Genomic DNA, 23203 nt, shown 5'->3' with positions numbered 1-23203 from the left:
GAAACTTTTTAAACCTGGATTTTAGGTCAAAATAGATGAGTCTTCTGTCATCTCTCTTTATTGATAAGTGAGTATTTCTGGCCCAGATTGATAGTTTTGTTGAAGTCCTGTCTGTACACAGATCTGCAGTATAAGTTCTCCCCTTCAGAAGACCCAAGAGTGAGCTTCATTTCCCCTGAGTCAGCATCAGAGTGCAAGCCTATAGGCTTAGGCTATGCTGACTTCCTCAGGACAACCACAGTCTCAAAGTAAGCTTATCATTCTGACTTCTAGGTCTTTATTTTTGTCCTCTGCATTTTCCCCTGAATTTGCAGGGAGCTCAACTGGTCACTATAGAGAAGCTTGTTATACTTTTTTTTCAAGTGCCACAAGCAGAAATCTCCATAATGGTTTCAGTAATTTTTAGAGTTCTGGAATTTTTCTAAGCAGAAAAATCAAACATGTATAAGGATGTTTGTTCACTAGTCTCCTTTCTGATAAGTATAATTTTAAAATTAATGTATTGCAATAGCTGAAGCATCCTGAACATTGTTAACTAATGAGAGCAGTAGCATTCACACCTTTAATGAGAATGATGTATATTTTACTTTATAACTTTGTCTTTGGGTTTGGAATAGTCAATCATAAGAGTGTCTTGCTTTTCATAGTTGTCAAAATTTTGTAGAATATATACTCAAGATGTAGCAAATGTCTTTTTGTACCTATTGATATGACTGTGAGGTTTTAAGTATTCAGGTATTGAAATATTTTGGTTGAGCAAGTGACAGCTGTTATCACCTCAGGGGGGGACTCTCACTCCCCCAGGAGCAGCAGTCCCAGGAAGCCAACTCACTCCAGGGTTTGGGCTTGCATGGAAGATACCAGTCATACAGGTATTAGATGAAACAAGGTTTACTCCTGAACAGGAGAGGCAGAGCAACATCAGCTTCAATAGTGGGCTTTAGGCTCCTGCACCCATCAGGTCTCCTCCCAAAACTGATACAGGGTGATGACGTGCATGCCCCCCTCTCCTCCTGCAAGCACAGAACCCTGATTCCTCCTCTGTGGAGTCTGAAATACAGAAAACCAGGGGCATGCCTGAGGGCTACACAATGCACACCCTGAAGCAGAACAAAGAACACACATCAAGCCTGGGACAGAGAAAGATACTCCCTAACAGGGCTACATGCCCATCACAGGCTGGGCAGGCTCCTCATCTCTCCATAAAGTCATGTGTCAAGCCCAAGACCACTCTTAGGTGGCTATGTGTGGGCTGAAAGACTGCGTGGACTAAAGAAAACAAAGTCCCTTTCCTAATAATTTAGTATTGAACTTCTTTGTATTCCTAAAAAATCCCAACATGGTCATGTTTTATATACATATATGTGTAAATGTATTTATTTTTATATATGTTTAATATATATTTTATAATATATACATACACATATATACAGTACATTTGTTTTAACTTAGAGCTTTCTGATTTTATTCATACAGAATGTATTTGGCGTGTAGTTTTCTTTTTCTGGTACATATGTACATTTAAGATTGTTAATTATACTACTTTATAATTAGGAATTTTTCCTTAAATTTTCTTTGTCAATTTTTTTTAATTTAAAAGGAAATACATGCTCATTTTATCTAGTGGAATAATGTAATGATTTATAAATAAAATTAGCAATTTCTTCCTAGTCTAAGCTTTCCCAACTTTATTGACACATTTTTCTGTTTATAAAAATACACAAATAGCTTACATATCTACATTTTTGTTTTGGTGGTTCATTGTTTTTATTAAAATGGGATCCATACTATTCATGACTTGTTTTCCTGAATTAATGGCATTGGATATATTGCACATCCCTTCAGTTTTATATGTACAGATTTATCACATGTTTTTTAATGGATGAACTGCAATTTATTCAATTTTCCTTTATTAGGTTAATATTCACATATGATTTACAAAGATTTTTAGTTTCATTTTATTTGCTTCTGCAAAAAGTAAACATCTTTGCATATATAAATTAATACAAGTATTTTGAAGTTTATAAGATAAATTTATCAGTGTGATTATATTACAGTATATAGTCCCAGAAAAGTTTCCCAAAGAGTTATACTAATTCATGCTTCCATCAGTAAAATATGAGTGACCATTTCTTCTTCATATTATCACCATTTATTTATTTTATCCTTTAATAGTATGGGTGAAAAATACTACAACATTGTATATTTAATTGGCATTTCCCAGATTACTAATGAGATGGATCATCTCTTCATGTATTTATTTTCCACGGGATTTCCTTTTTTAGATAATTGCCTTTTTTTACTATAATATTATCAGATTACTTCTAGTTATCATATATAGAAGCATGTTATTATTTGAAGTAGTAACTTTCTCATATAAGTTGCAAAAATATTTCCTGTTCTACTGTTTGTATTTTGATGTCATAATGACGTTTTGACAATTAAAAAAAACCATTTTATTGAAGTATAACTTATATATAGAAAATGAACAGATCATAATCATACAGCTTAAAGATTTATCACAAGTTGAACACAACTATGAAGCCATCACCCAGATCAAGAAATAGAACAAACCAGTAGCCAAAATCCTACTATTGTCCTCCTTTCCTCCTTATGGCCTCTTTTCACAATGGGTATTAGTTTTGCCCATTATTGAAATTAATATATGAACACATATTCTAAACACATTATAATTTCATTGTTTGATACAATTTTCATTTTACTAAAAATGCCATCTTTTTACCATTTTTCTTCTTTGTTTTCATATTTGTCCCTCTACATGGAATCATTCTCCTTCTGCCTGAAGAATTTATTTACTGCTTCCATTAATTTGTATCTGCTGATCATAAACTCTTTTATCTTTTGTGTATGTGAAAATGTCTACTTTATCTTCATCTTACAGGTATTTTCACTGAATATAGGATTTTAGGTGGCCTGTTTTTCAATCTTTTGATTATACTCTTCCATTACCTTACTACTTTCACAATTTTGTCAAGATTTAAGAAATATTATCCTTACTCTGCCATTCTTTTTTTATTCTTTCTTTTAAAAAAACAACAAAAAAACTATGTTTTTTAAAAAAAACTCTGCATTCTTTTTTTCCAACAGTTTTCTCAATATGTTTGGTTTTCCTTGTATCCTGCTTCATATTGTTAACCATTTTTGAATCTTTGTCTTAATGAGTTCCATTGATTTTATAAAATTTTCAGGCAGTATCAGTTCAAATAATGTACTTGTGCTCTATCCCCCTTTTTTTATTTTTGATACTAAAATTCCGAATTAGACCTTTATAAAATGTAATAAGCTTTCTTTTTTCTCTGTATATTTGTTAGTTTGTTTCTCAGGGCTTCACCCTGGCTATTTTCTTCTGATCTCTCTTGCATATCACCAGTGTTCTCTGCATCTGTGTCTATTATAATTTTACCCATCCAACAAATACTTAATTTCAATTACTGCATTCTTTAGATCTAGAATTTCCAATGTATTGACTTTTCTAGTTCACTGCTGACATATTCCATATTATTATTAATTCACTAGAAATATTAAACATATTAACATATCGATCTGTGCTCCATAAAGCCTGTTAATCTTTTATGTCTGAAAAGTTACATTAAATCACTTCTAAAAAACTATAGAGTAAATTACTTACTTTCTACATTGATACTTATTTCACTGTAATATTCTGAGGATATCATCCCATGATCTTCAGTAATCCACACTGGCTCATGTTAAATCTTTTTTTCCAAGTATTATGCATTTTTTAATCTGATAATTTTTAATATATCTTTTTAGTCATTACTATTCTGTCATATCACTGTGATATGTTGTTATGTGGATTTATTTTTATGTATTGTGCTTAGCAACCTGTAATTGTAATTTTCACCTGAATAATTAGGCTTTTAATCCTAGAAAATTTTAATCTTCTATCTCCTAATATGTTATTTTTCCAACATTTCCTTCATGACGATTTTCTTCAGCTCTTATTAGATGTTTTTCAGAATTATCTCAATCTAGCCTCAAAGTATCTTGATTTCTGTTCTATTTTGAAATTGTACTTGTATTTTTTTCCTTATCTGTAGTCACTTCAGTATAATTTTCAAATTAACTAATTGTATCTTCATCTCTGCGATACTTGAGCTGTGTGTTTTTTTACTTTTCAATGACCATATTGTGCAATTCATAGATTTATATTTTTTTCTTATCCACCAATATTTGCTTCATTTCATTTTGCTTGAATTCAATTTTTTTGTCTGCTTTTAATAATTTTGTAATAAATGTACTTCTTCATTATTGGGAGCATTCCAAGTAAGTATATTTTAAGTTGTATGAAATTTTTTTCCCGTGAAGCTTGATTTTCAAATGTTGACTTTATTTTTCTGTATTTTTAAAAATTATATTCAAGTGTTTTAGCATGTTGGTTAGTATGGTCATTATAAGGGAGAGAATTATTTTTCTGTTCCCTTCCCTGTTCTCTCTCTCCTGTGATTACCACTCTTTGAATTACAGATTTGTGGCTACTGCTATCCAAATCCAGGGCCTTACGTCTAAAACTAGTTCCTGTGAGAGTCATTCAGGGACTTTGGAGTTACAGTAAATTGGGACATATCCTATTCAGCCTTTGAGCCAGTGTATGGTTTGGGTCAATTCCAAGTGAAGAAGCTGTTTTTTGTAATTCCTGTTTCCCTCAATAGCAGTCTCAAATTGGCTGGATTTTTTTCAGGCGTACCTGTTGAGCTAGGGAGTGCCATCCTAACCTCTTCTTTAAGCTGTGCAACCGACTCTGATACCCCATCTAACAGGGAGTCTTTTAACAGGGAGAATGATACCCCATCTAACAGGGAGACTATCACATTGCACTGTGCAGACCACCATGTACTGCCTACTTAAGAGCCAAGCCTAGAATATGCATGGATTTAGCCCACTCAACATTTTACAGTTCTGCTAGTGATCCATACAAATACTAATCTTGGTTTTGAGGCAGGATATGTGTCTTCATTTTTCTTTTTGATATGCTGCCTACCATTCTTACTTGTCTAGAGCAGAGAAGGATTAAAGTGTAGAATTACTAGGTTGTGTTGCTCAGAAGTCATTGCCTTTTCTTCAGTGTCTTAAAGAATATTTTCAAATATTTCAGTTCTATTTCACACACATAAACACACACAATCTGGGATATATGCCCATTTGTTTATACACATGCATACACATATATATGTATGTATATATCCACACATGAACTGTATTGCATATATGTAGATATATTCATTCATATACACACACACACAGTTCATTCATATATACACACATATAAATATATATATATTTGAGCTGGCACATCTACCTATATACCCAGAGAGTGTGTGTGTGTGGTGTGTGTGTGTGTGTGTGTGTCTGTAATTTGCTTTCTCGGCAGGGAAGAATATTGTCAGTAGTTTGCAGGAAAATCAAAGGAGTTCTAGCCTTATTTTCTGTTTGGATTAGTTTGTTACTAAAGCAATAATAATGATCATGGCCTTCCAGTGATCCCCAAAATCTCCTCTAGAAGCTTGTCTTTCTCTAGAGAAGTCAGTACTTGAATTGGGATGAAGTCATCCTTATACCTGACAAGATGAGTAGAAAATGTGGTTGAATTCAACTGGAAATGGTACTCTCTTAAATTTTATTTTCAGTAAAATACTACTTAACATGTAAATCAGATCTTTTCTCCTTCAAAATGCATGACAGCCATTTACTAATGAATGCTTTTAAATCTACTACCTGAGCCTTAAGATATAACAAATTATAAATTCATTAGTTTTGTGGTTTTTGGTTTGTTTTTGCTATAAACATGGAGAAAAGGAAGCAGGTATAGTAGAATTTGGGCCATGAAAGTCAAAGCTTTACTTGAAAATTGGAAACAACTCTGTTTGTTAAACTACCATTTTCTCTTTGCACACCTTTAATTAGAAACATGTAACAGTTACTAAGTACTGCTTTAAAGAACTTACTGGAGTCGTCATCCTTCTCCTTGTGACAGGGATTAATTTATAATATCTTATTTCAGAAGAGAATCAGTCAAGGTAAGTGAAGGAAGAAGGGAAAAGAAAGCAGAAAAAAAAACATTTCTATTGCTTTTTTTCTTCTATTTTACCTTTCAGAGAAGCCATTCCTTTCTTTTCTTAGTAATTTCTAGCTATTATTTGCATAAGTGGCTCACTATGATTAAAGTCTTTTAGATAAACTCCTTGATGGTATAGGCTACTCCCTAAATATCTACTCTACCATTTTTCGGTCACATTTTGCCCCAGAGGCCAGATACCTCTCTCTTCCTTTGGTTCTGGTGCTTCAAACAGGTGATATGTCCCCTGCTGGCCTCCATCTTTGACAAACGATATTCTCCTCTATTCCTCAGCCCTTGTACTGGAGAAAAATGGGCAGCTTTGGTGTAAAAAGATATCCACTGGCCCTATTCATACTTGTATCTGGAAACTCTGCATCTAATCCTACTTTCCAATATAAATGTGCTCTGGGCAGTTGTGACAGTTCCAGGAAAATCAGACATCTCTGGCTCTCATAATATTAATGAGGGGATGGGAAGGTCGGAACGCGACTTTGTTCCTGTTAACCTTAAAAATAAAAGAGTCAATGACATTACCAGCAAAAAGGGGTTATTCAGGAACAGAATTTCAATTCAGGACATGAAAGCCATGGCAAAACCATAGGAGACTAAAATTAACAAAGAGAAGGAGAACGTTATATATTATGGAGAAGGAGGAAGTCAGAGGGGTTGTTGTGAATGGCAGCCCCCGGAGAGAAGTAGCTCAGGGCAGTGGTGGTCTCTCCCTGGCTCGGGTGCTGGGCAGTCAGCTTCCTGGAGGGGTTGCAGTGTTTCCCTGTTGGGGCCTGTAAGTGAAGGTACCTTCCAGTTGACACTTTTCTGCTGCCAGTAGGGGTGTACGAGTGACAAATCTTCCTGTAACTGAACATGCAATTAGAAGAGGTGTGGTTCCCTCCTCTAGCCCCAGGGGACTGCACTTAAGTGAGATTTCCCTTTCTTTTTCACATTCCTCTAGTCACATTTTTACTCTGGATTCTATTCCAGACCAGCATTTGCTGGACAATCATCTCCTCAGCCTGAGGCCTTGTTCTGCTTGGATCTGGCTGCGTGGCTCACCTGGGTGCTCTGGCCGGGGCTACATGGCGGTCATATGACTTTGAACTATAAATTTAATAATCTTTGGATGTCTCTTCCCTTGTTCCTCCAGCAGCACAGTGCCCACCAGAGTACGTAAAGAGGAACAAATGAATGAATGAGTAAATGATGTCCCAAGATGGGGTGTGGAAGGAAGAAATACAGACAAAACTAGGCTGTGAAAACCTGTCACAAACATACACCTCACAAAGGGTTGGCAGATGTTCCACTTGACAGTTAAGTATCATTGTATTTTCTCCAACTATGAAAAAAGATAATCAGGCTATCTCGAGCCACCATAAAGACCACAAAGTGCTGGGATGTATAAATTGTTGCATGTTGGATGCTGAATGCCAAGGTCAAGTTACTCAGGGGTTGCATGTTTTGCTGTCATCAGAAGGTGCATCTTTTATTGAGTTAACACATCTCATCTTTTCTAATCAGTTTATGATTTTTAAAGCACTACACATTAATTTTACTGCCAAAGATTGTGTTTCTTGTTATTATTTTTAAGTTCTTTCATTCTTCTCTGTCAGCAGCTGCAACTGAAATGCCAAGATGCCTTTGTCCAGAAAGAATTCCCTGGGTACAAAATGGGGAAAACACACTTGCAATGTAAGGGAAAACTTGTTTAGTTGGAGTCTTATCTTGGTGCCCCGCTGCCCTTTTTAAACAAATGTATTGGATTTTTGCACTTTATTGCTGCTTCACAGCCCAATATCTAAAATAGACTTCTCTAATTTTGTGTGTTTACTTAACAAACGATCCCATATTGTCTTTAACAGGGAAGGTTGTTAACCTGGATTACTGTGCACAGATAGAACATCACATGTGAAGAACTCACGGCTCTCATTTTAACATCCTTTCCCCCCCTGCTTCCAGCAGGTTCATGAATCATGAGCTGGGCTGTGAGCACAGAGTGGCAAATAAAATTTAGCCTGCTCTTGGTAAGTCACATGCGTTTCTGAAATGTGCTGCTCTGATTGAACAAGACCTTCCTGGGGAAATGACTGGCTCAGAATATTCCCACTGGAAATACCACTCTAGAATATCGCATGTAATTGTATTGCCAAGTTTACCAGTTGAAGTTGCCAGCTGTTGCCCTTTTGTCCACTTGATTTTTGGTCTGCCCTAATTTATTATCATAATTATGTGATTATTAGAGACTGGCTTTTATCAGAAACATCCAGCCCTGGCAGAGCTAGAAATAGTTGGGTTTTCAGAAACAGTAGTTTCAAGGAGGAGGAAAGCTACAAACGTTTACATCCCATAGAGGGAAGATCGCCTCTTTGTGACCCACACCTTGCAGAGAAGACTCACATGTAGCCATAAAAGGCCCTAGAACTCATTAAAAGACAAAGCTTCTTAGAGTGGTTTACCTCTTCAGTCCAGAGGGTGGGTGAAAGTATGCATACATACAAAGTGGAATTCTTTCAGCTCTTCGTGTCCTAGGCTTCGTTCAGTGTCCCTGGTCCCTTCTCCTCTCCTGTTCAGGTTCACCTGTGCTGTTCCCAAGGGTCTTGGAATCACTGACTTCTCACATCTTGCTTTTGTTCCGATTTTAAATGAGGCACTTCTTGCCCCTAAAGGAATCCAGTTCTGTGCTTTAGGGTAGTCCAAAAGTTTCTCCAGGCTTTCTGAAAGCTTCCATGTCTAAGGTCTTTTTTCTCTCTTGGGAGATGTGAAAAGAACAAATACAGGCAGAACTAGAAGTGTCCTCTTTGTCTTTAGTAATTTAGATTCAAACTTCAGTGTCCTCACCATTTTTCATAAAGAATTCACTTGCCTTCATAACCTTAGTGATGACTGGGAGCTCCAGGGAGGAAGGGTGCATGTTAGCAGGCGTGGCTTTCCGCCAGCCCTTCGGCCCCGCTCTGCCTTCCCCATCTTCTGGGACAAATTCTTCCCCCTTACTTGAGCGTTTTTTCTCTACCTTCTATAACTTCTCTTTTAGTTTTACCACTTAAACCGAACAGGTTGGTGAAATCACTTTCAATAAATATTTCCAGACAAATACAAAGCTTTTCCTGAAGAATTATAGTGAACTGTTTTTAAAATTTTAAATAATCAAAAAAATTCATTATATTTGGAAGGGTATATCTCTCCAGACCTCCCTGTGGAGGTCTACCTCCCTTTCTCCAAGTTTGCTTTGACTCAAACATTTTCTATTTTTTGACATTAGTTGGGCTAGAGATAATCAGAAGACAGTGGAAGTAGAAATATTCACTTTTTTTTACTTTTATGTATATATAAAGTATTAGAAGATAGGCACAGTTAGTTCAAAAGCAAAGAATTGAGAAAAACACTTTACCAAGTCTGCTCACTCATTTAATATTGCCTAGTTATGGTTAATGCTTATAGGTTAGTTAGAATCCAAAATAATCTCTCTAGAACATAATTCCTTTGTTACATAACTGTCGAAATTCCAGAAGAGGTGGCTTAATTTTTATTTTTATTTTACTGAGTATTCAAAATCATAACATGCTGGAGTTGAAAATGGTGGATCTTACATTAGATCTTAAAATCTTCATGTCAAACACTCTCACTTTATATATGAGAGACTCGGAGATGGTGATGTGCCCCAGGCCACACAGCCAATCCATGGCAGTGTCACGGTCTGGACCCTTGGTGTCCTGATTGTCAGGCCATTTCTTCACCTACGCCATGCTGCTGTTCCTGGCCAGCGACAGTGATCTGGGGCAGTGACTACTCAGTTTATTTCTCCAAATGGAATAGAGTACAATTCATACATGTTTTAAAAATAGCCAGAATTAGATTAATACAAGGTATATTAGTATATGGAACATAGTTAATCCGTGGTATATGATTAATCCATGGTGTTTAATATGTGGGGATGATACTGAAGACCCAGCTTCTTACAGCCCAATAGCTAAATAACCCTGAGCAGGGTGAGGGGCAATGTCTTTAGCTCTGAAAAACGGATTAAAAGGACATGACCTTAACCCTCGTCTTGGGTTTAGAACTGCACAAACTGGTGTCTCAGTCTTTATGTTCAGCCGCTCACTTATGTGATAACGGGCAAATCACTTGTATACTCAAGCCTGCCTTTCCTCAACTGCAAACAGGGATCATGGTTCCTTTCTTTCAGGATTTGGTTCTTCCCTAAAAACATATGTATGAAGGACCCTTCCTTGAACAGGAAGTGCACTGGATGATTTTTGGTTTCCCTCCGTACTCTCACTTGTCATTGTAATTTTATTCGAACTACTAACCTCATATTAGCACATCCATTTCCTAAATATTTTTTTCAAAATAAAACTATTTATACTTTTGTCCCCCTCTGGGAACAGTAGTAATACTTAAATACTACCTTGGAAACATAGTAATTCTTTCTTCTGTTTTAAAAAAAGAATTTGTAAAGAATTGCCACACGGTCTTGAAGAATAAGGAAAGTTAGAGGATGAATGACTATTTTCTGGGAAACAGGTAAAGCATATTTGGTAGATTGATTCTCCATTCACCTTCTCAGAGGAAAAGGACAAAACTCTCATTCACCAAGAATCTAAAGAGATTTTCAGGCAAGTCCCCAGCTAGCCCCACATCAGTCTTTGCTCGAAGGCGCTCATTCCCTAGAGCTTGGCTTTCCAGACCAGGTCCCAAACCTTTTATCGAGCTGCCCGCAGGCTGGAGGATACAATCAGCTCCTTTCACTATCTTTCACATGCCTAGTGACACTCAGGAGAGGGACGGCGTATGTGCTTATCAGGGAATCAATCTTTCTGCCTATCATCCTCTTTTTCTTCATAAGACAACGAGTTAGCACAATTACCTCATCCAGAACAATTACCTCACCTTAAACTGTTTGTTCTCCAGAGAAAGGTGTTTGGGAGCAGGTAGCACTTTGGCAAGAGATGCTTTTTTTTTTTTTTTAACTATCAATACTAAGTGTGGACGGTGGGGAACTGTTGGGAAGGTTGTCTTTTTTTTTCAAATCTGGACTTCATTTTCTTTTGGGGTCAACCAGGCAAAAGAGGACACATTCTCTGACCAGGTTTCCGGCACCATTTAGGGGCTCAATACTGTGAGGATAATGCTGTGCTCCGACTCTGGAGTTTTGGACTCAGGGTCAAGTCCCCCGGTGTCTCTTTTACTCCTGCAGAGGGAAGAATGAGAGGCAGCCATGAGGTCCTTTCAAAAGCAGTTGAAGATTCAACTGTTTATTCAAAACAAACCACACTTTTAAGGAAAATCTTTCCTTGTTACAGAGGCACAGCACGACTCTCCTTTCCCTGATATTTAGAGGAAAGGCAATTCCCAGGGCCCCGATTAAAACAAACAAGAACAGGAGCCAGCAGAAAGCAGCGAGCTTTCCTAAAAGTTGGGGGATTCCGGAGCCACAGACGAGGGCATTCGGAGAAAGAAAGTAAACATAAAAATCAATCACATACCCCTTTTAATGCACCCCTGACTGTAATTTTCCACTTATTTTTTTCATTTGCGTGCATGTTTGGCGTAGCTGCACTAATGGGTTTATTCTAGCGTTATTTTTCCCCACTTGGCATTTAAGTCCTTTTTCTTCTTTTCCCTTTGGATTTTTCAGAAGTGATGTCTGATACGTTAAAACAAATTGGAAGCAGGAGACGCAGGACTGTGAAAGGGCTCGAAGTTAACAGAACTGAGGTTTCTTGGGAGCAGCACGCTGCGGAGTGAGGCTCCGAGATGTGCACGTCTTCCGGCGCCGGGTTTGCCTCCACGAGGCCCGCGGCGGGGATCCCGGCCTCAGGCGTGTGCGCGTCCCCCCGCGCCGGGCTCGGGGGTCCGCTGCCTTCCGCCCGGGCGCGCTCTTCGCCGAGAGCGGAGGAACCTGCGGCCGCCGCGGGCTCACCTGCGCCTGCCCTCCTCCCGCCCCGCGCGCCCGGCCGCCGCGCCCCGCCCCAGCCCGGCTCATTGGCTGCCGCGCGGAGGGGCGGAGAAGGGGCGGCCGCGGGGGTCTCATTAGCGATGCGGCCTCGCTCCTCCGCCCGGTAGTCCGGGCCCGGCTGCGGCGGGAGCGCTGGTGGTGGCGGCGGCGGCGCTGCGAGCGACTCCGGCGGCGGCGTGGCGGCAGCGGTCACCCCGCCGTGCGGGGCTATGGGGGCGCGTGCCGCCTGTGGGTGCCCGGCCAGCGGCGGCGCCGAGCGCCCTGCCCCGCTGCCGTAGGGAGCCCCGCGGAGCAGACCACCCACGGAAGCCCCCCGGGACCTGCTCGTCTCGGCCCCTGGCCCGCCGAGCCTTCCCCGGGCGTGGGAGAGGCGCTGTCCTCCCGCGCGGGCGAGGAGCATGGGGAGAGCGGCCGCCGCAGGAGGAGGCGCCGGAGGGGCGCGCCGCTGGCTCCCCTGGCTGGGGCTCTGCCTCTGGGCGGCGGGAGCTGCGGCTGCCCGAGGTAAGCGCTGGGATGGTGGCGGGCGGCGGGGCCGGGGTTCAGGTGAGCGAGCGCCAGCCCGAGAAGCGGGACCCGCACCCGTGGCTCCCCAAGTTGCGCCCTGCACCTCTCCGCGGGCGGAGCCCGGCAGGGTGGGAATAGGGCGGAGGACCTCCGAGGGGACCACTGGCTCCTACCCCAAGTTTGTGATCCGCCGCGATCCTACAGGTTGTCGTGCCGGGGCCCCGACCCTTTACTCCCATTGCGTGCTCCATTTCCCAAGACCTCCCCAATTGCTGCAGACTAGAATACCCACCTCTGCACCCCAACCTCGGTCTTCCTTACCCTGTCCACTTTTTAAAAGGCGTGAGATCGTTCCTGGGTGGGCGTCCATCGTGGTGTGCGATAGTTGATGGGAGTCTCTGTAGGGTGGACTTGAATAGAGGGGGCGCCTTTTCCCTTCGGGGAGCAACACCCAAGCTGAAGTCCGCGGAGCTTGACATCCTTCGGGCGACACTAACCCGGAGTCCGAGGCAGCCCTGCTCTGGCTTTCCCGAGCAGGCCGCGTGCGCGCAGGGGCGAGCTGCGTGCACCACCGCGTTCGGCCGCGCCCGCCGCGCCCCTCCGGGGTAAGCAGTTGGCCCAAGGCCGCTCACCCGGTGCCCCTTCTCCCTCCCACCCACAGCCCGCTCCAGCCAGGGAGCTAGTGAGCGCGGGGCTCCACTGGGGAGCTGGGAACCCGCTGCTTCTTTCCGACTTTGAAACGTAAACCTTATTTTCCTGCATCCTATGGACTCCAGCAGAGTGAAATTTTGCAACTGGTTTCAGCTCCACCTTGAGTGAGGGCCGGTAGCATCAACTTAAAGATAAATCCCACCGACTTGTTTTGAAGATGATCAGAGGCAATTTCAGGTCTATCTTGAGCATTGTGGCTTTACCTTTGAAATAATGCGGAAGCTTCTCTTTCCCGCCCTCTTCTACCGCTCTCTCTCTCTCTCTCTCTCTCTGCATGCCATCCATTAGACTTAGAATATATAATTGTTCTAAATGATTCACCTGATGCTTGTTTGGCAAGAGGTGAAACTGATCTGACCATCTCTCTTCTGCCCTGCTGGCTATCCCGAACACATTCTGGGTAGCAGGGAGGCAGGAAAAGGCGAAAGGGTTGAGGACGTTCACAAAAGAGCCAATATAATCTCATTTATAATATAAAAGCTAACGGTGTGTTAAAAGCAATTGAGCTGCCTGGAAGGAAGAATTAAAAAAAAAAAGGCGGATAGAGGCTTTACGTTTTCTGATCCTGTTCACTGACTATTTGCATTTCATTTCCTGAAAAGTTTTTTTTTTCTTTTATGGATCAGGCCTTTTAAAAAGCAGGAAAGGTCTAAAAATGAGGTTCCGTGATTGTACACACTGGGTTGTGGTGAAGCATAGTTCTTTCCCTTGCTGCAAGAAGCACAGGCTTCAGCCATTTCACTTACTACGGAGAATGCCTTCTTTCAAAGTCAACTCTGTTGTTTTTAATACACTGTTATGGGGAAAAGAAGGCCTTTTCTTTCCTAAATGTTGATCTGAATGTCTGAGTTTCCACTTGCTGTTCAGTGCGGAATGACTGACTCCATGGACTGACCTCTTGGAATTTGGGTGGTGGAGTTGTCCTGCAGCCAGCACCCAGCAAGAGGGGGGACCTGCCAAAAGCTTGGATGGAGTTTTTCTGGCTGTGAAACTAAGGCTAGCACCTCTTGTCTGCAAGCTGTTCTTTAAAGGTCTCCTGGAAAACAAACTGTACACTCTGCAGGCTTATTTACAACAAACGTCTTGCACAGATCATAGTAATGTTCACGGCACATGGAGTGGAGCAGTAAATCTGACTAATATTTCCCTCGTAATATTTTACTTTCTGGGGCATGAAGCCCATTACCCTTCCGGTTTGTCAGAGATTCCTCAAGTGATGAGCAGTAAGCAGGCCCTGAAACCTATGAAAGCCTCAGGCACCTGGTTTGGCCAGGTGGGTACAGTTGGGGTTTTCAGAACAAAGGGTGTATTTCAATGATACTTTGCCCTAAAGAATCTCCTTAATTAAAAGCAAGGTGAGGTGTGTACTCTCCTGGCATGCTTGCTGAGGGGTCTCACCAGACTCTGTAAGGCTGGCCCTAGGTTGTTCTTATTTATTCAAGTAAATAGCTTTTGTTCTGCAAGCCTTCCATGTTGATTGGAAACAATATATTCTGCTGTCTGTAAGCAACAGGATACATAGAATTATGCCATTTGCTTTAATGATATGAGAGTAATGATTCAGTAGCATTTTCTTTACAATTATATATCCTTTGTTTTCAAGATGATTGTGCCAACTTTTTTTTCTCTCTATCCATACTTAATGTAAAACTCTCTGTAAATCAGAGGGAGAGTTCAGAGGATTGGCTTTGAGTGTACTGAGAGAAGAAGCCCCCTGGGGCAAAGGACTGCCTGCAGAAAGTAGTGGTGGCCCCGGAGCTATGTTCTGGTTCCCTCCCAATGTGAGCAAGACTTTATCTAAAGAATTAACGTTCCTGACTGGTGGCATACTGTAAGGAAGGCACTTTGGTGCCATGATTACTGTGTATGTTAACACTTTCCAACTTAAAAGAAGGTTGTTTAAAAGTTATTCTTGACCTGCCAAGTGCTAATTGAATCCACATCATGTTGTCATACTGATTGGTTTTTGTTCTTTGAAGAAAAGGAGCACTGCTGTTGATGGGGTTGTGATTCCTGTATTCGATACTGTACGTGAGATAGTCTGGTCTAAAGGCAGGCAGGCTGGATGAGCTTCCACCCAACTCCTTAATTTTAACAAACTTCCTAGACAGTGAAATCTGCCTTAAAATAACTGGAGGAATGCATGAAGGGAAAAGAAGTACAAATTTATTTTATAGGCACAATAGGATCATGTGCTTTATGCATACTTAAGTCCACTTGTCTGTTTAGTTCACCTAGTTTTAAATCTATAGTCATTTCCTACTTAATGAAGCATATTAGCTGCACCCTTTCTCATTCTGTTCATTTTCCTCAAAACCTGGTGGCCCTTCAGAGGGCAACAAGAAAAGAGCTTTTTCTCTCGATTTCTTGCAGGAATCGTCTTTTTCTGACTCTCTGCTTGTGCTCTTAGCTGAGGGTCCAGCGGCACTTCCTTTTCTTACCTGGCAAAGTGTTCTGCTCAAGAAAGCTCTCCAGCATCCCAGTTCTTCAGAGGATTCGCTTGTTCTGACCTGGCCCTATAATGCCAGAACTCTTCAACCTTCCTCATAACCTCACTTATGAAAATAGTACAGTATCCCCCTGTGCCAGTCCTTCCTCACTGCTGGGCTCACCCATCTGCGGCTCTGAGGTTCTCGTAAGTGGTACCACACATGGTGGGAAAACCTGGGGAGCCCCAGGAATGCTGTGTGACCGAACCAGTTAGGTAGATCTGCTCCCTGCTGGCTTATCAGTGAGGGAGGCACTTTTCTGTCTGTGGCTTCAGTGACTTGTGAACCTGTTAGCATCCCCCTGCTCCCAGGTATGGTATTGTCAACTTCAAAGGCTTATCAAGGGATGGTTGGTCAGGAGAGAGGGAATATTTGACACCATTCCCTTGCACCTTTTTTAAAAATATGGAGGTGAGATTCAAACCCCATGTATTGAAATCGAATCCCAAAGCCAGGTGCACAGAGAGAGATGCACTCCATAATATTCTCTGAAGAAAGGCTGCGGTGGTACAGGGTGTTGTCCTCTTAATGGACAGGCATTTGTGCTCTCAGCCCAGATGTGCCTGCTTCTTGATTGCACATTTGTCCTTAACCCTGATTGCCTCATATACTCCAGGCAGTGCCACTTGACCTGCCACATCATATTTTTCTCCTCTGCCCCCCTTATTCTGATGCTTTCATGAGCTAACAGCACGTTCAGCAGGAGCTTCCTCTGTCCTTCACAGCCTGGTGCTCTAGGTAAAGACCCCATCAGCTCATAGCTTCTCTCAAGTTGCCATCATTGGCTTGGGAAGCACCATCATGTTATTATCAGTCTTTATATGATGCCTATTCCTTAAGAGAAGGCAGTTTGCACCCTACGAAATAGTAAGAGTAAATATTGTATTTAGTGTGTGTCATTGATTATTTTAAATGCTTTACATATGCGGACTTATTTAATCCTTAAATTTAGGAGGTAAGTAATCTTTACAATTAGCAAAGAAAGATATAGAAAGATTAAAGAACTTGCTCAAGGCCACGAAGGAGTTAGAATATGGAGGGGCCTGGGTTTGAATTGACGCAGTCCAACTTCAGAGCCTACAACAAGGACGGTTTTCTAAGCTACACTGAGAAGAAAATAATCCTTTTATTTTGATGACAAAAGTACTAAAATGATATCTCTATAACTAGGAGCATTGTAGAGGAATTTAGAGTAGCTTAAATAAGTCTATAAATATATTCAGATAAATCTCAGAGATTTATGTTGTATGAAAACAACCACCCTCTCACCATTCAGCTTGATACGCTTTGGGATTGGATTCCCACTTAAAATTCTAAATGCCAGTTTCTAATATGATGGCTTGCTTTTTTTTTTTCTTCCAATTTTGAATTTCAACAGAAAATATTACTCTGATTGAACACGCCATCCCTGGAATGGCAGATCCCAAGAGACAATTTGTTGCGTATCTTGTATTTTTAGCCTTGTTTGCCGGGGAAATGTGGAGCATGAGCTTTGAGAATAGACTGTTAACACCAGAGGCTGCTGTTTCTGCGGTTTCGGATACTCCTGCTGCTGCTCTTTCGAGGCAGATGGCTGGATTCATTTATAGAAAACAGATATTCGTTCTATTTTGCATTTCCACTTTGAGAAGAACTTTTAATTGTTTGTGCCACATTGCATCGTATGGCCTTATTGTGCACATACACATGCTGTGCGTAGATAATTTTCAGAATTAGGCGGATGTTAATGTGTTCCGTTTGTGCTGTTAGACATCCAAGCAGAACTCTGTTGTGCTTTAGGCATATTTCCTTTGAAAGTGGAGATGTGCCATGTATTTTGTGCTCGACAGCTCTCCCCCTCCCCTCCCCACTTTGCTGAATTAGAAATCAGGGGCAAACACTAGGGTTGTGTTTATGGGGAAAAATGAAATCCAAACATGCAGTTTGATCAGACCACTTCAGGACGTAAGGTATTTTCCTAAACTGCTCATACCGTGGGAAAAGAGGAAGGTGAGGACTGTATGCCGTCCATCTGACCAGTTCTTTCTGACAGTTACTTCTGTAAATAAGGAACCTGGAAAGCTGAAAACTGTCTGCCCAGTGAGGTCAATGCCAACCTCCCTGGATACTGACTCTCTGTCTTCAAATTTCTGGCCCATGAAGTGCACGAAAAGAGCCTCTCTCCCCAGATGGCACGATTTTGGCTCGTGTGTCCTGCCACTCCCACCTGGGGTGTTGGGAGGGCAGGAGCAAGCACGTGGGAAAACATCGCTGCACCAGTGTGGAGCTTGAAGAATACGTCTTACAGGTGCCTTCTTGTTACTGAATTGAGTTGTAATTTCTCAGGTTAAGTCCAAGGGAAATGGCACAGCAGACCCTCTGGAAGGCAGGTGATTGGCAGGCAGGCACACTCTGAAGTGGTCTGACTGGTGGTAGCCTTCCAATATAGCTATGTTTCGTGTAATATCATTCACAGATTTTGATAACTTACTATAAAAGCAGATGGATTTTCTCAATAATTGGATGAGGAATTTGTCTCTGTATATTTGTGGCATGTTGTGCAGAGTTGTTTGATTGGTGGCCTCTGCTAGCAACAGTTGTTAGTAGTTATCGTCTTTATTTGAATTTAGTAAAATCTGGGAGAGGAGGGGAAGCCTCCTGGGTTATGGAAGCTGAGCTGTAATATTTGAAACTCACAAATCCATGCTTTTCAAATGTTAATATGCATTTGAATTGCTGTAGATCTTGTTAAAATGTATGTTCTGATTTAATAACTCTGGGAAGGGGCCTTAGAGTGTGCATTTCTCATAAGCTTCCAGAAGACAGCTTCCATGGACTACACTTTGCATATCAGGGCCATAGATAATAGTAATTCAAGTTTTTTATTTTTAATACTGTTTTTCACTTACAAGCCCTAATGAAATGTAAGATAACTTTTCAAAGGCCAATGCAAGAACAGGTAAGCAGAAGTATTTAACTCAAACACACAGCCCCTCATGAAACTAATAGCCATTCAGGGAGCATCACTCCTGGCATAATACAATGTCTTGCTTCCAGCATTTTATTTTAAAAATCTTGAATTTTATTTTGAAGTGATTGAGAATTTGTGTCTGCATCTAATTAATCACTTGTAACGAGGAGGGAACTGAGTCCCTCAGAAGTTGAACAGTTTTTGCAAGGGAGATTTTTGTTAAGTAAGAGGCTTTTCTACCCCATCTTCACTTCACCTCCCTTTCATTGTGCCTCTTGACTGACCTACACACTAAAGGATCTGGAGTTCAGGATAATGAGAAAAGGAGGCTGTGGTTAACTGAGGGGTAGAACAAAACCAGATAGTCAGAAAGAGCAATCAGTGTTCCCCTGGACCCCTGGAGACTGATGCTCCCCTCATAGCTGCGTTATCCCAGCTGGGGGTGGGTGGTGTTTGGGTCTGTCTGTCTGTCTGTCTGCTGAAGGCAGTTACCCCTGCTTGACAGGCCTGTTGTGCTACTGATGCTTACCCAGCACCTGGCAGACCTTGTCCAGCCACATTTGTTAAATTATATTTCTCCATCCTAGATAGATTATTCTAGAAAGATGATTAAGTGTAAGATATGACACTATCAGTGGACGGCTGTTTTGAATAACAATCTATTTACATGGACCTCGACCTTCCCAGACTCATCGTTGTGACCGCTTTGTATTATCACATCACCCTGGTATTGAATAGGTGATGGAACGAAGGCCAAGACTTTTCAACCGAGGCTGGACAGGCGGCAGTAATAATACAAGGACTAGAAGCTGAGTCTCCACATGGTTTATCCAGGCCTTTTTGACTTCTTTACCATGCAATTCTATTTTATTACTGAAGAGATTGGTTACACTTACGTTGGAAGACACAACATTCTGCTCACATTACCTTGGAGACAGGACTGTGGATGCAGGAGCACGTGTGATAGAGGAGGGTGAACAAATGAATAAAAATTCTGAGTGATACGTGTTGCCTTCTTGGTGTATACGAGGTTACATTTCTCATGGTTATAGAGAGAAATGGCTCTGCCTGGGCAGGGGGCAGGAGGGAATGTGTCAGGAGAGAAAGTAAAATTAGAGGAAAATAAAATTGAGTATGTTAAAAATGGCATTCAAGACTATGGAATAAGTGGTATGTAAAACGTTCTGAGGAACCTGATAAACTGTTTTCTTAAAAGTCAAAGGAATTAAAGTGTTCACTGAAATATGTAAAATCACAAATTAATTATTTGTGACTTTATTTTTAAAGATGCCATTATAGACACCAAACACGTTGTAGAAATATACTAGCCCTCTATCTACATAGCTTTCTGAATACTTTGTCTTTATTATTTTGAGTGTGTGTGCTTTTTAAAATTTCTGTGTATAGGTGTAATTCAAGATTAAAGTCTTTTAATTGGTATTTGAAAGTCATGTAGTGGCACAATGCAGTTGGACTTCTGATTAAAATTTTCATCAGTTTGTCTTTAAGAATTATCTAACCTATTTTTAAAAAGAGAAAGAAATACAAATCACAATTCTTTTTTTTTTTTTTTGCCAGAATTATGTGTGTTGAGGGAGCTGGGGAAAGTTAGACTCTCCTGCATCTAAGTAGACAGCCCTTGCATCACCCTCAGTCTTGGGACGAGGTGCTAAGGTGGTTGCCCGCGGCATGCATCAGGAAGTTTCCAAAGTTGATTTTTTTTAAAAAAAGCCATCAGGAGGTTCACAGGATTTGTCACTGTGAGGTGTGTGGGTGAGTTGTGTTTGGGGGTTTGCCTTAAAGAAATAAAGCTGAATAAAAGATTTGTCATTAAATATTTCCACTTTAGAGCAAAAAAACAACAAAATTGGGATATTTTCTCAATTTAGCAAACAGTTGGAGAGACACCTCAACCTCTGGATGAGCAGTGTGAAAAGATAGCTCTGCCCTGTTACATCCTGTAGCAGGGAAGACTATCACTTAACAGCCAATTATTAATAATCGTCAAGGTGATAAGTGCTTTAATACACGGATATCTGTGTATGTATTATGTATTAGTGGAATGTCATATGTCATCATTATAGCAAATGCATTAGAATTTTATGCTATTAATTTAAATGCCATTAATAACAGTTAAACTTTCAATGTAGACACAATTTTGATTTGAAAGTCAGTTTCTTGATTTAGGTATCCATGGCTGTTTTTCTCCATGGCATCTCCCATCTGACCACCTCTGATTTACTCCCTGTCTCTTCCTCAAGTCCAAATCCCTTTCCTTTTTAAGCCTTGTGGAAGGCTGGGCAGCTCACAGCCTGTCTCCTTCAACATGTTAGTTTTTTCTCTGGATCTTTTTCTGAAATGAAAAGAAATGACTGAATTACTTTTAAAGCTCCTCCTTGCTCTAACATTCTGTGGTGCTATCCATTGTTTTCAGTACCATTTATTCACAGTGTTTCCATTGTTTCAGGAAACATTTCCGGGCATTTAAAATATTTATGAAACCTTCAGTAAAAAATGTTCTAGAACTAGAATTTTTAGGACCAGCTAGTGGAACTTCAGGAATGATGCTGTTAAACCTTTCCTTAAGCATTTCAAGAATGAACCAGCAATAAAAGGCATTTAATTTTTTTTTTTTGAGAGGGCATCTCTCATATTTATTGATCAAATGGTTGTTAACAACAATAAAATTCTGTATAGGGGGGTCAATGCTCAATGTACAATCATTAAACCATCTCAAGCCTAATTCTCGTCAGTCTCCAATCTTCTGAAGCATAACGAACAAGTTCTTACATGGTGAACAAATTCTTACATAGTGAATAAGGTCTTACATGGTGAACAGTACAAGGACAGTCATCACAGAAACTTTCAGTTTTGATCACTCATTATGAACTATAAACAATCAGGTCAAATATGAATATTTGTTTGATTTTTATACTTGATTTATATGTGAATCCCACATTTCTCCCTATATTATTATAATTATTATTTTTTTAAATAAAATGCTGAAGTGGTAGGTAGATGCAAGATAAAGGTAGAAAACATAGTTTAGTGTGGTAAGAGAGCAAATGTAGATGATCAGGTGTGTGCCTGTAGACTATGTGTTAATCCAAGCTAGACGAGGGCAATAAAACATCCACGGATGCAGATTTCTCTCAAAATAGGGGGGGTGAGGTTCTAAGCCTCACCTCTTTTGATCCCCAATTTCTCACCTGATGGCCCCCCTGCGACTGTGCCTATCTTAGGTTGTTCCTCCCTTGAGGAATCTTACCCATCTCTGGCTAAGCAGTCATCTTCCAGGGCCATACAGGGAAATGTAAAGTTGGTAAGTGAGAGAGAAGCCATATTGTTTGAAAAGGTTAGCTTTTTACTTCTTTGCAGATTTATGTCCTGTGGCTTCTATGCCCAGCATTTGTCTTGAGGTATCTTTACCACTTGGAGGAATTATGATACTCAGTGAATTTGATATGAGGCACAAATTCTGTTTAAGGGTTGTAATTAGGAAGGAAGAAGAAAAGCTATAGAGGTAGCAGATGGAAGAAAACATGGGAAGATTGATTATTTCTTTGACATATCTTCTTGTAGACTAAGCATGTATAGGTTTTAAACTACTAACTAAATTGCACACACACATTAACATAATAAGAATACAGTTACATAACCAAAGCAGATCTATAATTACCAGCCATCTCCAGTGAAGCCAAGAAAACCAGTTAGGCACCCTAGGCATTTGTGAAAATTTGTCTATGATATAACGGATATTGTCCAACTGTACTTGAACAGTCTGAGAGAAATCAGACAAATTAAAACAGACCATTCCTGGGAACTGTTCACATCCCATATGTTCTTTTAACAGTAGATAGTCTGTAGTTGTAAGATTTTGGAGCGCTACAACTTGCACTTCTTCTAATTCTTGGTTGAGTTCCAACACTATAGATCCAGTCAAATTTGTTGTTTTACTGTATGCACAGGCCAGCTTAGATATCTCCTTCTTCATTCCCATGGCAAGTCCAGGAACCAGTGGGATGAATGCAGCTACAACTGCAGCATCGCCTGGATCTTTGTTGAAGTTTTTTGATGATCATCTTCTGGTATGACTCTTCCAGAGAGTGCTGATGTTGGAAGTTCTTCTTCATATCGTATCTTAGTTCATTTTCTGGGTAGCCAGATTAGGCTTTGATCCTCTGTATAAACACAAACAGACCCTTTGCCCACAGTTTGATATGCCCTTTATACCATTGTGTAAAACTCATTGGAGGTCACCACACAGGAACTGTTTTTTTTTTTTAAGAGAAAGGAATATTATCAGAAAAATGTACCTCCATAGCCGATCATCTGACACCCTTTAAGTGATCAAAATTAAGGATATTTAAAGCATGCATTAATCATTGATTTACAGTTAGTTTTATCCTATCACAGAGTAATCCCTCTTTTCTTTCTTTTTTTTTTATCATTAATCTACACTTACATGAAGAATATTATGTTTACTAGGCTCTCCCCTA

At 40.6% G+C, this 23203-nt stretch overlaps 1 protein-coding gene and 1 long non-coding RNA gene across 12 annotated transcripts in view; both read left to right on the top strand.

Annotated features, from left to right (window-relative positions):
* Positions 1–8086, top strand: part of LOC140844807 (uncharacterized) — a 119142-nt gene extending 111056 nt beyond the window's left edge. The window contains exons 4-6 of one of the 2 annotated variants that reach the window (XR_012123303.1): positions 7242–7404; positions 7708–7783; positions 7954–8086. This is a non-coding gene — a long non-coding RNA (uncharacterized lncRNA). Of the gene's footprint in view, positions 1–7241; positions 7784–7953 lie in introns of both variants that reach the window. The other variant, XR_012123302.1, reaches the window with a different exon arrangement.
* Positions 8087–12186: 4100 nt separating this feature from the next.
* UNC5D (unc-5 netrin receptor D) overlaps positions 12187–23203 on the top strand; it is a 585797-nt gene continuing 574780 nt past the window's right edge. For all 10 annotated transcript variants that reach the window (XM_073219006.1, XM_073219009.1, XM_073219010.1 and 7 more), the window contains exon 1: positions 12187–12551. In XM_073219006.1, the coding sequence (XP_073075107.1) occupies positions 12449–12551 (103 nt within the window). In that variant the 5' untranslated portion in view covers positions 12187–12448. The remainder of the gene's footprint in view (positions 12552–23203) is intronic.

The sequence above is a fragment of the Manis javanica genome, chromosome 12, assembly GCF_040802235.1.
Source record: "Manis javanica isolate MJ-LG chromosome 12, MJ_LKY, whole genome shotgun sequence".
Classification (NCBI taxonomy): Eukaryota; Metazoa; Chordata; class Mammalia; order Pholidota; family Manidae; genus Manis; species Manis javanica.
This window is presented reverse-complemented; position numbering and strand designations above follow the sequence as displayed.